The sequence below is a fragment of the Coffea arabica genome, chromosome 1e (genome assembly GCF_036785885.1).
Source record: "Coffea arabica cultivar ET-39 chromosome 1e, Coffea Arabica ET-39 HiFi, whole genome shotgun sequence".
Classification (NCBI taxonomy): domain Eukaryota; kingdom Viridiplantae; phylum Streptophyta; class Magnoliopsida; order Gentianales; family Rubiaceae; genus Coffea; species Coffea arabica.
In genome coordinates, this window is record NC_092311.1 from 50,597,517 (window position 1) to 50,612,628 (window position 15,112).

The window sequence follows — 15,112 nt, forward strand, 5'->3', positions numbered from 1 at the left end:
TCAAGTTCAAAACGAGGGACTCAAATATAATATCAATCTCCTAAGTTGTTTTACAACTTCTTTTTTTTTTCTTTTTTTTTTTTAAGTTAAGGTGTGCCATATACTCTGTCATGGTCAATGACACACAAATGTTTTGGGACAGAAACAAACTGAAATTTTTCACAAACCCAACGACAAGTTCTTCACCCACAACACCAATCCTAATGCACAAATTCATCACAAGACAGAAACGTAAAAATTTAATCCCTGATCAATGGAGAGAATCGATCTAGGAAATAGAGAACCTTCTCCTCCTAGGCTTGGAAATATCTACCAGAGCATCATCTATATTAGAAGTATCTTTTGATCCGTGCTTGAACGGGTTCAGTTTCCCCAGTGTCTTGGACATAGAGGAGAAGAATGTTGGCCTTCGGGAACTTGCCGCAGTTGCTTTGGTAGATGGCCCCTGTGTCTTCTGCAAATCTGCTATGTACATTTTCATCTTTAGCAACTCAGTTCGCAATTCTTCGTTTTCTCTAGCCAGTGATGTATCAGCCTGCAATTGGCGTCTCGTAGTAATTGCATTTGGCATCTTTAGATCTTCAGTTCCACTTCTTAATTTCAGCTGATCGTAGTATAGTGCATGAAGAACGATTTGTACTGGCAAGCGCTTGTTCTGTGAAGCATGGACCCTTGCCTCGTAGGATAGCTTGAGTGGATCCATCACACTGCACACTTTCTCCCGCTCGATCTCATCTAGATTCGGATGAGCCTGCCAGAACAAAAAAGAAACGGATTGGGATTATACTCTGTTAATCACTTGTGGTATTAAATCTTAGCCAGTTATGGAAAAAGGAGGCTAGTTTTCCCCTGATGGCTCACCTTTAGGTAGATATCAACAGCCCGGTAAACATCATCATCAACCTTTCTGGCTGCCTTTGGAACCAAAATAGCAATCCCGTTAAACTTGGATATGCTAAGCTCTGAAAAAGTCGCAATTTCACCAAGGTAGGCATCAACAGTTTTGGCAGCCCTGAGCATGGCAGTTGAACTCACTTCCCTGAAATCCCCTGCATTAAAGACTGCAACGCTCTTTTCTTTTTCCATGAAACCGGATATGATCCTCCTCACGCTCTCGAGATCAAAAAGCCTCTCCCCATCGTAAGTAAAAGATACCACCAAAAGATCATCCACTGTCACATGTTCTAGTATTGCTGATATTCTTTTCTCCAACTCAATCTTGCAAGTACTCGCTGCTCCCAAGAAAATAGCTGCTCTGAGGAGACAGCAGAGGAAGTTAATGGGAAAAGAGGACTTCTCTGGCGGTAATAGAGCCACGATGGATTCGAGAAGCTCCCGCTGCCGGGTTCTGAGGTCAGAGTCATCTGAAACAGCTGTCCTGGCACCATTTCCTGAATGGTCGCGTACAAGATCCCGGAGGGACTTCTCAGAATATGTTATTAAAGCACTAGCTGTAGTGAAGGCCTTAGCACCCCGCGACTTCATTGAAGTGATCACTTTACCGAAGAATTTTACGTCCAAGATTGACAGCTCTTCCGTCCACCAATTTGGTGGCGAACGGCTTGGAAAATTTGCTTCAACGCAAGCCTATGAATAACAAATCGAAGGAGATCATGCATCCAATATCCAAGAATTATTATTCAAAATATTGATCAACGTATGAAAATTCTCAAAGTCAGCACAGAGGAGTTAGTTACGTAGCTATTTGCTCTTTTAAATATTAAATATATATACATAAATATATATACACACAGCAAGAAACGACATGCACTACTTCATCATAGCAGCAAATAATCCAAATATTCAATCATGGTACCTTGGAGCTAACAACATCAACACATCTTTGAACGATTCTTAGATCTTCAGCCAGAGGGAGAAGATCTTCACATGATTTAAGAACAACCACGGCACCAGAGAGGCTAGGCAGGGCAACTTGAGAAAGGAAATCCTCGGTCCGGCCGGCGAGGTTATTGTCACAATATTTATCAGTCATTTGGAGATACTCAGCAGCACAACGCAGAGCTGCTACGTTGTGGACCGTGATCTCAAAGTTCACTCCATAACAGAACTTAGCTGCCTTTTCGAAGATCTCAGGGCCTCCAGGGATGTCCGAGAGATCTATCCTTGTTAGATCAGCTTCCTTGGATTCAAGAATTAGTTTTCTTATGTAATTGCTCTTTGCTACAAGCATGAACTGCCATAAGCATGAATTAAATAATATCATGAGTTGATGCCAAAACTCGAAGCAAAATTAGAAGGGTTCGTTATGAGAAAACACAACATGGCGATATAATGAATCTGCATACCTTATGAAGAGAAAAGGTGGCCTTTCCTACTTCAACTAGAACATCTGTTGGAATTTCTTGGGAAAAAACCCTGCCAAAATTGAAGAAGAAATTGGTAAGTATAAGAAGCTCGCTTTCATGGACTGTAGAGCAGGAAATCGATGATCTTTTTTTTTTTCTATCTTTTCTTTTCATTTTGGTATTTTTGGTGATTACCATTGGCCAGTCCTCTCCATGGCAAGAGAGAGCCTACTACTGTTATTCACAAGGGGACTAGCCATGTTTTGGAAGACGACTTCAGGGAAAAGGGATCTTCGCATGAGAAATGGAGCGTGTTTAACCCTATATAGAGACTTCAACGTGATCTTGCTGACTCTTTTAAATCTTTTTTAGGGCTTTTTCACTTTTTATCCCAGTTATTATCACTACTACGGACTTGTTCCATCAATAATGCATATTTTGGCTTTTAGTTGGACAGCAAGTTGAAATTTGTCTGCCCGTTAAAAGCATCGCATGCATCATGCAGGCCTATTCACTTTTTTCAGTTTTTCCAACGTAGTTTTCACTTTCCATTGTCTATTTTGCCTTGCCAACATATTCCTAGTTCCACATTCTCAGCTTTAGTCTCCGAATGCAGAATTTTTTCATGAATATAGAATTTTATACAGATGCACACAAATGCGAGCTAACTTAACGAAGAGGTAATGAGCGGCTTGTAAGTCCATTTCTTTCGCCAAAGAGAGTTTCACATCGCAATATTGAATTGACCTCCAAAGTAAATGTTCTAAATTCAGATTAGCTAGGTGGATTAGAAATTTCAAGTGATATGGCAAGCCGAAATGTTTAAGTACTTTTTTTTTTCCCCCTTTCCTTGCCATCAAATCGTCCTCTTGGACCGTGTAGTAAATTATAAATATTTGTTTTTAGATCACTTTACACTTATAACAAGTGAGATGCTTGCAGATTATATCATTTCTTTTTCAGGCAACAAAAGCCAAATTCGTATAGTAGTAAATAATTTGCTTTTCATGGCATATTATTGCAGTTAAATACACAACAAGAAGTCTGTTTAAATTTGGTATTATTTGAAATAATTACTATAGTAGTTTTTGTGATACTGACTCCATCCCATTTATTTAGTCATGTTTGGGGAATCCAATTTTTTAAAAATAGTGGTTTGATTATGATGTTTGTACTTCTCTTTTCAATTTTACTCCCACAAATTCAAAATTTAAATTTGAATGTTAACATGTATATGATTAGAAATAAGGGTTATATTGGAAAGAGAGTCTAAAAGGTGTTTTGACTTTTTTTAATATGACAATTGATTTGGGACATTCTAAAATAAAAAGTATTAGACCCCGTTTGGACAGCCATTTTTCGTAGGAAAATTGCGTCATTTTTTGTAATCATATTTCCCTACTACCTTTTTTCCCTTACATATATTAAATCGCTACAGTAATTTTTCTACAAAAAATCTAAGAAAATGCAACACTTTCAATAAGACGGAGAGAGTATAATATATGTGAAATAAAAATTGATTGAAAATATAAAAGAGTAAATTAAAAAATATGTTTATAATGTAAACAAATTCAATTTTGTAGCCTGAGAATTCAGAACTAGCTGGGCGAGTCAGAAGCATAATCTTCCTCGAAAGTCAACGAATTATCTTGCTCGTTATAAAACGTCGGACGGGACAGCAATTAGGGTTTAAAATGACAGACAACGGCCGTGGGGTGTCTTAAAAGTCCAGACTCTTAAAAGTCCCCCGCTCCATAGATCGGATGTTTCTCCACCACTCGAACAAGTGGCTACCGCGATCCCATAACCAGACCCCCAAAATCCTGGTAGCCTGACTGCCACATCATCCAACATCGAATTTTTCCATGTCAGCAGGGGGTCCCACTTGCTTTCCAGCTTTTGACGCATTCAACCCGGGAACATGCAGGATAATCCACATGTGATGTGGGCCGTCACGGTATCCTAATCCACCAAATCAAATCCCACCACGTTGCAACGCATTTGATTTCCTCCATTCCCGTGACAGCATCGGCTATCCACCCTATTAAATACTAGTACTACTATTTTATGAGGTATTTTCTTTTTTCCTTTTTTATTATTAGTTGTATTTCTTGAGAGTTGATGATACGTAGAGGCAACAGGGATTGGCACTGGAGGTCGTTGCCATGGAGGGGACCGTACGAGCGATTGGCTTATCATAATCTGTAGATTTTAGTATAAGACATTCTCTAATCCTCTGTCAAGTTGTTATCTATGGTGCCCACGAGAAAGGAACTGTGAAGACTTGGAAACAAGAACATCTGATTCTTGGCTATAAATGCTGGCACAAGTCGATCTCTTGGATGCAAAATGAGTTCTTGACTACATACATGTAGAAAGGGTTGTTTTTTTGAGCGATGTATTACAGATAGATTTATAAGGAGTTATATGTTTATTGCTACAAATTATTTTGTACAAATTGTTTAGAATAAATCTTATATACACTGGCAGTGTATATACTATCACGGTTAGATGCATGACATATTGCAAAATATGAGTTTCAAATTCAAATTTGAATTATGTGTCATGCATCTAATGGTAAAAGTGTATATACTGTCAGTGTATAAAAGATTAATCTAATTTTTTATAGTGAAAATAATTTTTTAGTTCTACAAGTAACATGCAAATTGAAGTAAACTATGTAGAGTGTGTGTGTCTCTCTTCTGAGAGTTAAATTTTGGGCAAGATTTTATCGCTGGTCACTTATTCCTTGTTCAAACTTTTTCTAAATTCCAAGTTCTTCAACTTAGCTAACAAGACATGATGACCCTGTTCTCATCTGCTTTAATTTTTACACAATTTGATCATAAAATATTATTGTAGAGAATTAGATTCAACAAAATTTACTTTTTGATGGATCATGATTTTTTTTAACTATTTAAAAATCTATAATCTAAACACAAGAGCAAACAAGAACATTAAAAAAATTAATTATCCAAAATCAAAATTCATAATTAGCTAAAAGAATCAACTGAAAACAAGGCTTAAATTCATCCTGTAAGACCGCCCTTTCTCTCTTTTTACCTTTTGCAGCTTGCGTTCTCTTGTATCAATGAGAGAGGGAGAAGTAAAAAAGAAGATATACTGAAGCCTACGTGGAGAAATCAATGAAAGAAATTGAGATATGCATATGCTTAGATGCACCATATTGTCGGGGAAAAATGTTTGAAGTAGGTTTTAGATGCTAGCCTTGTGCCAGAAAACTTGAGTATAAAAGCCTAGTTCACTCCACACACCCAAAAAAAAAAAAAAAAAAAAAGTAATTGACTGTTCATTTTAAAAGGCACTTACAAAAGCCGCCCAGACTTCTCTTAAACTTATTAGGCTTGTCCGTCCTTGCAGCCTTGCGTAGTAACTAAGGTCGTTATCTGGATTTTCAGATTTAAACTAAATTCCAAATTCTTGCAGCCTAGTTCGCGGTGGCATACGTTGAATTTTGTATTCATTTCCAGGATAAGAAATGGACCATGTCATTGTCCCTGCTGGTCTCCGATGAGAACCAAAACTCTTCTTGTGTTTTACTGAAAGGAACACAGGAAATAAAAAAGATTAAACTGGATAGGAATGATAGAGACGGGTGACCTGGATTTTGGTATGTGGGGCGGGTCTTATGATGTGGGTTCACTCTCACGGGTCCCGTGGTCCTTCTTGTGGTTGTGGATGTTATTCGATCCCAATATTGGAGATTAACGAACAGAGCCCGGAAGTCACGTACGTGGGCTCCATGGACCGTACGCATTAAAGAGGGGCAAAGGCCCTACGCTGCCCAACAAAGATCATACTTAATTTGGGCCCCTAATTCAGTAACTTGTGGTCTGGGCTTTTCTAGTGAACAATCAAACCTTAGGATGGGACTGTTTTTCTCAAGCTCGATGACAGATTCATTCTTATTTTAACATTTCACTCCAATTATTGGATAAAGAAAAAACAAAGAAAATGGAGTGAGAGACTGACAAATTCAATGGTGATTGATCACTGGCCGTTTTCAAATGTTCACGATTGGTTCTCAAGTTGGTCTAACTTTGGATAGTAAATTATTTGAAATAAAATTTTTTCTAAAATTATTGCAGTACCTTTTTAATGTGATATACGTGATATAAAAAAATGATCGTAAAACATGTTAATGATACAAGCAAATAAAATTTTTACAAATAATTCATTGTCCAAACGAATACGTGCTAGTTCACAAAACGATTCACGGTCTAATTGTCATATACATTGCTCAGAATATAGCATGTGTCCGTCCATTAATTTAAACTCGAGAGCTGACTAGAATAATTGATGTACATTTCTTGTACATTGCAGTTGTGGCACAGAAAATTCTCAGCCTCATTCTACGTCTGGGGAACTAGTGGTTGTATTGTCCCTATTGTTAGTAAACGAATACGTACTAGTTCACAAACCTCCCTTGAGGTTTTTGACACTTTCACTGGCACCCCCTAAGGTTCTCAAAATTTCACTGGCCTCCATTGCTTTTGAGTTTTTGGTAACAATGCAGTCCAAATCTGATAACAATATTATTTTCATGTGTGAGAAGGAATTTTTATTCCATGGCTGCCCCTTTGCTCCTTGTATTAGTAGAAGATTGAAAGAATAATAAATTATTATAATGATTACTAAAGTTGAGGGGGTGTAAGTACAATACAAAAAATTGTAAGCACTAGATGTGTCAGGAAAAATGCCGGTTTTCATAAATCTTAAGTTAACTAGTATGTTATCTATTTAACATAACTTAAGTAACTAATTAAATTAATTAAATTACCTGCGAGTATTACTTTCACATAATTAATTTATGTTAAATACAGAACCTACCAGTTTCCCTTTCGTAAAAATATGAGTGTAATACTTTTTGAATTTTACTTACAACCATTTGTATATTTAATATAAATTAAATGATTCAGAGTAAAATGCCTATAAATAGCTAGTACTTTATTCATATAATAGAATAAACTCGTAAAGAGTTAGTAAAAAGTGGGTAATTTATTTTTTTACTTTCACGTATTTAATTTATGTTAAATACAAAACCTAGTAGTTTCTCTTTCGTAATAATATTAGTGTAACAATTTTTGAATTTCACTTATAAACATTTATGTATTTAATATAAATTAAATTGCTCATAAATAGCTAGTACTTTATCCATACAATGGAAGAAACTCGTAAAGAACTTGTATGTTATGGAATTTTTTTTTTACTTTCAAATACTTTATTTATATTAAATACAAAACATGCTACTTTTCCTTTCGTAAAAATACATGTGTAACGGCTTTTGAATTTTATTTGCAAATATTTATGAACTTAACATAAATTAAATGATTTAGAATAAAATGCCCATAAAACCTGGTACTTGGTTCATGTAATAGAGAAAAGCCATAAAGAGTTGGTACTTTATGGGATATTTCTTTTTTACAAATATTTAATTTATGTTAAATAGATAACCTACTAGTTTTTTTTCGTAAGAAGTTACTGTAACATTTTTTTAATTTTACTTAAAAACATTTATATATTCACAGAAGGCACAAAAATGGCGCCTTACTTCCTAATAGGGGTGAAATCGAGCCGAGTCGAGCTCGAGTAGTGACGTACTCGAGCTCGAGCTCGATGCAGACCACTAGAGCTCGAGCTCGAGCTCGACTCGATAATAGCATACGCAGACTCGAACTCGAGCTCGATCGAGCTCGACATGTCAGTCGAGCTTGATATCAAGTCAAGTACTCGAGCTCGAATGAGCTCGAATTGATCCTGGTTCTTCCACAATTCCTAATAATCTAAAGAATCTAGGGGCTGCTTGTTTCACATATTGAAATCGGAAATGGAAATGGAATCATGGATTCTGGTTTTGGAATTAAACTTTTCATTCCAATATCTATCTTGGTTCATACATTGGAATTAGTATCATTCCAATTCCTGATGCTTGGTTCGATGAGTGTTTCGGAATTAAATGCAATTAAATTCCAAATTTACCCCTGATATAACAATTCTTATAAAATAAAAGAATTACACATACGACAAATTAACATCTCTATAATTGTAACTATAATAGTTATTAACTTTTTGATAAAACATAAGAAAATCATAAATTTTTAAAAAATTAATACCTGAAAATAAATGTAGTGGCTGCATTAACAAGGAGTAAATTCCCAAAAAGAGGGAGTTTTTAAACTAACTTCTCAAAGGGTGGCGATTTTTTAGTCTCTTCCCAAAGGGTGACAAATGCATCCAAGGAATGCGTTCTTCCAAATAAAAATGCAACTTTCAAATACGTTATTTTAATTTTCATAAATTTGTTTAAATATGAAAAATTGGTTAAATAGCACATAACATACCAGCTCTTTATAGGAAACTGGCAGGTTTGTTAGCATATTTTGTACCAACTCTTTATAGGAAAAATTAGTTAAATAGCGGCCAAAGGAAAACTAATATGTTTTATATTTATAAATTAAATATGTGAAAGTCAAAAAAAAAAAAGAAATAGCGCATAAGATACCAGTTCTTTATGGGAAACATGCAGGTTTTGTAGTATGTTTTGTGCCAACTCTTTATGGGAAACATACCAACTCTTTATAGGAAAAATTGGTTAAATAGCGGCCAAAGGAATACTAGTGTGTTTTGTATTTAACATAAATAAAATATGTGAAAGTTAAAAAAAAAAAAATATTAGCTCATAAGACATCGGCTCTTTATGGGAAACTCGCAGGTTTTGTATTTAATGCCCATAAGTATGAAACTGAAAGGTATTCAGGCAAACAATTTTACAAATAGGTACAAGGCAACTAGAAGCCCACCCAAACTATACCAGTATTCACGGATCAAATAACCAAAATATCAAGAATCAATTGACCCTTTGTTTCTGAGCTTCCATTGAATGTGTAATTCAAGAAAACACAGTGAGTAGCGTGAGTGGAATAAAAGTGAGAAGGTGATGGATCCAGAGCATAGCATTTTCATTTTGATGAGTTAGTTTTCATCACAGTGAGTAGCGTGAAGAGGAACGACCGAACGAAGAAGAATAATGAACTCTGATTCTCTGAAGGACGGATTCGACGGAAGCTTTTTCATTTTTCGTTTTTAGTTTTCATCATATTTCTCAAGCCAAAATTACTTATTCACCCTTCATTATTACTACAACATAAATGGTTAAGCCCGTAAATATTCTAGCTAACAAACCTAAAAGAGTAAATTGATATATAAAATAAAATAAAAAATATATATGCTACCGAGCTCGAGCTACTCGACGAGCTCGAATTTCTTACTCCTAACTACTCGAGTCGAGTAGCTAACCAAGCTACTCGCGAGCTCGATTCAAGCTACTCGATTTCTCTGCACCCCTACTCCCTAATCCAGCTTTAATTCATGTATTAGCTATCAAGTTTGTGTTATTGTTGTTAAGGTTGATTAATCACTTTAGATGCCTTTTTCTCCAACTAAACGGTAGTAATACACTCCATCTTCAGTAATAAAACCCAACTTCATAGGATATATTTGTAATTTTGGCCTTCATGATGTCAGGAAAGGGGCCCAATTTTCTATCAAGGGAGGTCAGTGAAATTTTGAGAACCTCAGGGGTTGCCAGTGAAAGTGTCAGAAACCTCAAGGGAGGTTTCTGAAATTATCCCAAATAAAAAAGATTAAACTGGATAGGAATGATAGAGACGGGTGACCTGGATTTTGGTATGTGGGGCGGGTCTTATGATGTGGGTTCACTGTCACGGGTCCCGTGGTCCTTCTTGGGTTGTGGATGTTGTTCGATCCCAATCTTGGAGAGTAACGAACAGAGCCCGGAAGTCACGTAAGTGGGCTCCCTAGACCGTATGCATTAAAGAGGGGCAAAGGCCCTACGCTGCCCAACAAAGATCAAACCTAATTTGGGCCCCTAATTCAGTAACTTGTGGTCTGGGCTTTTCTTGTGAACAATCAAACCTTAGGATGGGACTGTTTTCTCAAGCTCGATGACAGATTCGTTCTAATTTTAACATTTCACTCCAATTATTGGATAAAGAAAAAACAAAGAAAATGGAGTGAGAGACGACAAATTCAATGGTGATTGATCACTAGCCGTTTTCAAATGTTCACGATTGGTTCTCAAGTTGGTCCTAACTTTGGATGGTAAATTATTTGAAATAAAAATTTTTCTAAAATTATTGCAGTACCTTCTTAATGTGATATACGTGATATAAAAAAATGATCGTAAAACATGTTAATGATACAAGCAAATAAAATTTTTACAAATAATTCATTGTCCAAACGAATACGTGCTAGTTCACAAAAAGATTCACGGTCTAATTGTCATATACATTTTTCAGAATGTAGCAAGTGTCCGTCCATTAATTTAAACTCGAGAGCTCACTAGAATAATTGATGTACATTTCTTGTACATTGCAGTAGTGGCACAGGAAATTCTCAGCCTCATTCTACGTCTGGGGAACTAGTGGTTGTATTGTCCCTATTGTTAGGGGTGGCAAAATTATCCGCTAACCGAAAACCATCATATCCGATCCGATTCGATCCGAAAATTAGGATTTCCAAATTTTATTATTTGATCGGGTTAAAAGAAGGTCGGGTACCCGCTAAGATGCGGGGCGAGTTAGGGTCATATAATTAAAAAACCCGCGGGTACCCGATCCGCCCCGCATATATATATATTTTATTTTATTTTTATTCTTATACACACACTATAAAATAATAAGAACTAAATAAGTAATTTTATTGAACAAATTGCATTACAAATATGAGAGACTATAGTTTATTTACAAGATTCATTTATAAAGACCATGATCTTATATTTTATAGAAAAAAGTTGAATTAATGTGGAACATATATATTAAAAATTGTGCTACTTATTTCAAACTTTTATTGATTTCGAATTCTTTTAATTTTTTTCCTTTATCTTATATTTTCTTCACTTGCTTGTTTCTTGGTGGGAAACCTTTTTTTAGAAAAAAAATTTATTAAATCTTAGATGAATGTGTAAAATATAAAATTAAATTGGTATAAATCATTTTTTTAAAAAAATTAAATAATAAATGGGACGGGGCGGGTACCCGCTGACCCGACCATATCTCAGCAAGATGCGGGTACCCGCTGATATACGGGGCGGGTAAGGGTCAAAAAATGCTGACCCGCAAGATGCGGGTCGGGTCAGCAAAAAATGGTGAATGATTAGGGATGGCAATGGGGCGAGTGCCCGCGGGGGGCTCTCGGGGCGGGGGCGGGGGGGAATTTTTTCCCCCCGCTTAGAAACGGGCCGGGGGGTGGGGGAGTATACCCCCGCCCCGCCACCCGCAAAAAAAAAATAAAAAAAAATATATATATAAATATATGTATAATTATATATAATATGTAAGTTAATTAGTTATAAACTTATGATAATGATATTATTAGTTAGATGTATTATATAATGTATATTAGTTTATGTAATATAATTGATATTATCAATTATATGAATAATTATACATGTCTACTAATAAAATTTATTAATTAGTTATACTAAATTTACTAATACATTTATACTAAATTTCTAATTACACTTAATAGAATAACACTTTTTTCTCAAAAAAAAGCACAAACACAATAATGAATTAGTGATTGCATTTGTACTAAAAGTGAAAACTTGATTATTTTAATTATATTTATTTTATCATATTGGATTGTATTCAAATAACTTCTGTTTGATTGTTTTTATGAGTTTCAATTGTAAAATTACAATGAATAATAATTTGGTGATGTGTTGATATTTTAGTACTTGATTATTTATTAAAATTTAATTATAATAAAATTATATAATAAAATTTTTTTAACCCCGCGAGGGAAGCGGGGCAAGGCGGGGCGGGGGCGGGGGAAGCAGGAGGCGGGGGACGGGGGGAACTCTCCCGCCTCCGCCCCGTTGCCATCCCTATGAATGATGCGGGTACTCGACCCACGCCCACCCCTACCTATTGTTAGTAAATTCCAATCGGAACTCCCACCCCACAAAGCCTGGTGGGCCATTCAAAGGCCTAGCGGCCGTAAGCCATTCTGGTGAATATTTGGTTTGATTCTATTTAAAGACCTTGTGGCGGATTCGATTATGCGCGGAAAACAAAAATGAGAAAATCACCACATGTTTCTTGTTCGTGCCAACTTTGGTTTCCTTCCTTGAAAATTTCGATGTAGTACGAGTATATTTGCTTCCGGAGCTGCGGCGATAAAAACAACCTGGCTTAATGTGAAGAGAGTATGTCGAGAAGAACAATGAAAAGTCTGTCGAGAAGAAAAATGAAAAGTCTTTTCCTGCTTTTCTGTCTTACATACTGTTTCACCTAATCTTAAAAAGTCCAAAGAAGAAACCTCAAGCATTAGTTAAACTTATCAAAGCCTGAAGTTTTACTAATTCCATAACACGATATTATTATTGTTTTCTCCGACTGACGAATTCGGTGGAAAAGAAAAATCAAGAAACCAGTTGAAAAATATCCTAGTAGGTGTAAATGCGCAACCACTTTGAAGGAATCCTAGACATGTATCCACATCTCGTCCGATCTTCGTTGTCAAACAAAGACAAAACTAGGAGACTTGCGAGTCTTTGAATATTCCAATGGAGACGATCATCATGACCGTTGAAATATCTCCAAGTGGCCAACCCCACACGATGCGAAAGAGATGCGCAATTAATAAATTAACGAGTTTTAATCATTTTTCCTGGGCAAAGTGGGAGTCTCGAGTCTGGTCAGCCTAGCATTTGAAGGAGCAGAAAATAGAATAGATCAACGAAGAGACAGGAGCGATGATATATAATTTTAGACCTCAAGCACACGTAACCAAATTAGGCGTCATGCCTTACTCAAAAGCAGGCGTTTAGTTTCAAGTTCCAAATACAAATAGCAAAAGCTTTATCCAACCGGAGCATGCCAATTCAGACTATTAGATTATTTTGTTAGAAGTCAATGCTGTGAAAATTGATAATCTCCTCAATATCTAACATCTGGCAATTTTCCCTTAGTAGCGCGCGTTGGTTGTCATTTTTTGAAGTTTTTGTAAAAAACAAAAAATACTGTGTCGATTTAGAGGTAAAAAAGTGATTGAAAAATGAATTCCAAAAAAAAATGTAAGAATAAAAAGTTACAATCCAAACACCACATATTCTAGCACCAATCAGTGTTTGGATGGGAGTGTTTTTCAAAAATAATAAAATTTTTTAAAAAGTACTCTAAAAGGTAATCTAAAAATTAGTTAGAATTTTTTTAAAATTTTAAAAAATATCTCAAAATATATTATAGAAACTCTTCTACTCTTAAATATCGCAAAATATTTTCGGAAAATATTTCAAAATATAATCTAAAAACTCTGCTACAATAAAATTTTTCAAAAAATACTCCAAAAAATAGCTAATCCAAACGGAAAAGTTTTCAAAAACAGTCATTGTTTGACTATAATATTTATGTAGTATAAAGATTTGAATTTCTTAAAATTTCTATAATATTTATCAGATAGCTCCAATCTCTCTTTTTTTTTTTAAAGAGAAAAAAATTTGAGTGACTTTGATCATCACTGCGAATAAAGGTATATATATCCTGTGAAATACTTACACAAATCACACAATTTTTTTTTATAAGAAAGTAATCAATCACATACGATATTTATAATAAAGAAGTGGTGTATATTTACTAATTATGTCCAACTTGTATTGGACGGAGTTTAGCTCTAATCTAAGAGAAGAAAATTAGTGTGCTTTTTTCCTATTTAAAGCCTGACAAATCTGTCCCATCCTCCCACTATCTATTCATAATAAGAGAAGATAACCTCTCATGGCATCTTTTAATTTCGCTCTTAGCCACCTCAATATATCTCGAACAGTATGCTCTTGCCCTTTGTAAATGATTTGACAAAACGGCTCCGCACAACTTAATCAATACTGTGGCGGTGATAATGACTGATGGTCTAATTCATTATTATTATCAATGCTGTAGTCGATCATGGTTACACCATTGGACATGTGGGCTGTGTTTGGACAGCTATTTTTCGTCGAAAAATTGTATCATTTTTCGTGATCATATTTTTTTATTATTATTTTTCTTCACATACATCAAATCGTTATAGTATTTTTTCTACAAAAAATTCAAGAAAATGTAATCCAAACTAGTGTCAATTTTGGACAAGTGCAGGTCGAGAAAGGGGAAAAAAAATTGTACTCTACATGACCAAATGGATCGAGAAAGAAAAAAGAAAACCGTACTTGACCTGCACTTGTCAATTTCTCGAGAAAGGAAAAAAATATTTATTCTATATAATCAAATGGATCGAAAAAGGAAAAAAAAAAAACGTAATCCATATGACCAGTCTAGCACCTTTACATTTTTGTAAAACCAACAAAGGATATTCTGCTGTTCATAATTTTATGTTTTTTTGTCTTCCAGTAATGGCTGGTAATAACCGTCGAATCCAAAAGCACATTGCCTAAAACGCGTTTGTTCATCCACGCTACCATGTGATTGAACTCTTGATCATGATAAACCAAATGGGCTGGGCCATTATGATTAGTTTTTCCATTCTTGCTGGGACAAATTGCATGCTTTAGGCTAATTAATCATTTCCTTTTTTTTTTTTTTGGGTCACAAAGTATCACATTACATTATTGATGTTGCATCTCAAAATTAACGGTAAATTCTCGGTATTGACTGTTTAACTTTTAACCGTAACCACAGTCAAAATTGTGGCGGTAAGGGTCCTTTGTCTTTAGCGGCACGGCATGATTAAGCTACAGCAACTCAGATGGGCGTTCGATTGATTCGGAG

At 35.3% G+C, this 15,112-nt stretch overlaps 1 protein-coding gene across 1 annotated transcript; it reads right to left on the bottom strand.

The window, feature by feature from the left end:
- On the bottom strand, positions 1-2,640 carry LOC113712331 (root phototropism protein 2-like). The gene is made up of 5 exons (XM_027235703.2): positions 2,502-2,640; positions 2,307-2,376; positions 1,817-2,194; positions 862-1,587; positions 1-751 (listed from the first exon to the last, which is right to left on the bottom strand). The coding sequence occupies exons 1-5, from the start codon at positions 2,603-2,605 to the stop codon at positions 269-271; spliced, it is 1,761 nt and encodes a 586-aa protein (XP_027091504.1). The 5' UTR covers positions 2,606-2,640; the 3' UTR covers positions 1-268.
- Positions 2,641-15,112: the final 12,472 nt, after the last annotated feature.

What these genes read in the sequence shown, in the direction of transcription:
- LOC113712331 (XM_027235703.2), bottom strand. Translation starts at nt 2,605, where the DNA reads ATGCGAAGATCCCTTTTCCCTGAAGTCGTCTTCCAAAACATGGCTAGT. An exon ending in CCACCTTTTCTCTTCATAAG is followed by an intron (nt 2,195 to 2,306) that starts GTATGCAGATTC and finishes TGCTTATGGCAG; the next exon opens with TTCATGCTTGTAGCAAAGAG. An exon ending in TTGATGTTGTTAGCTCCAAG is followed by an intron (nt 1,588 to 1,816) that starts GTACCATGATTG and finishes TGTTATTCATAG; the next exon opens with GCTTGCGTTGAAGCAAATTT.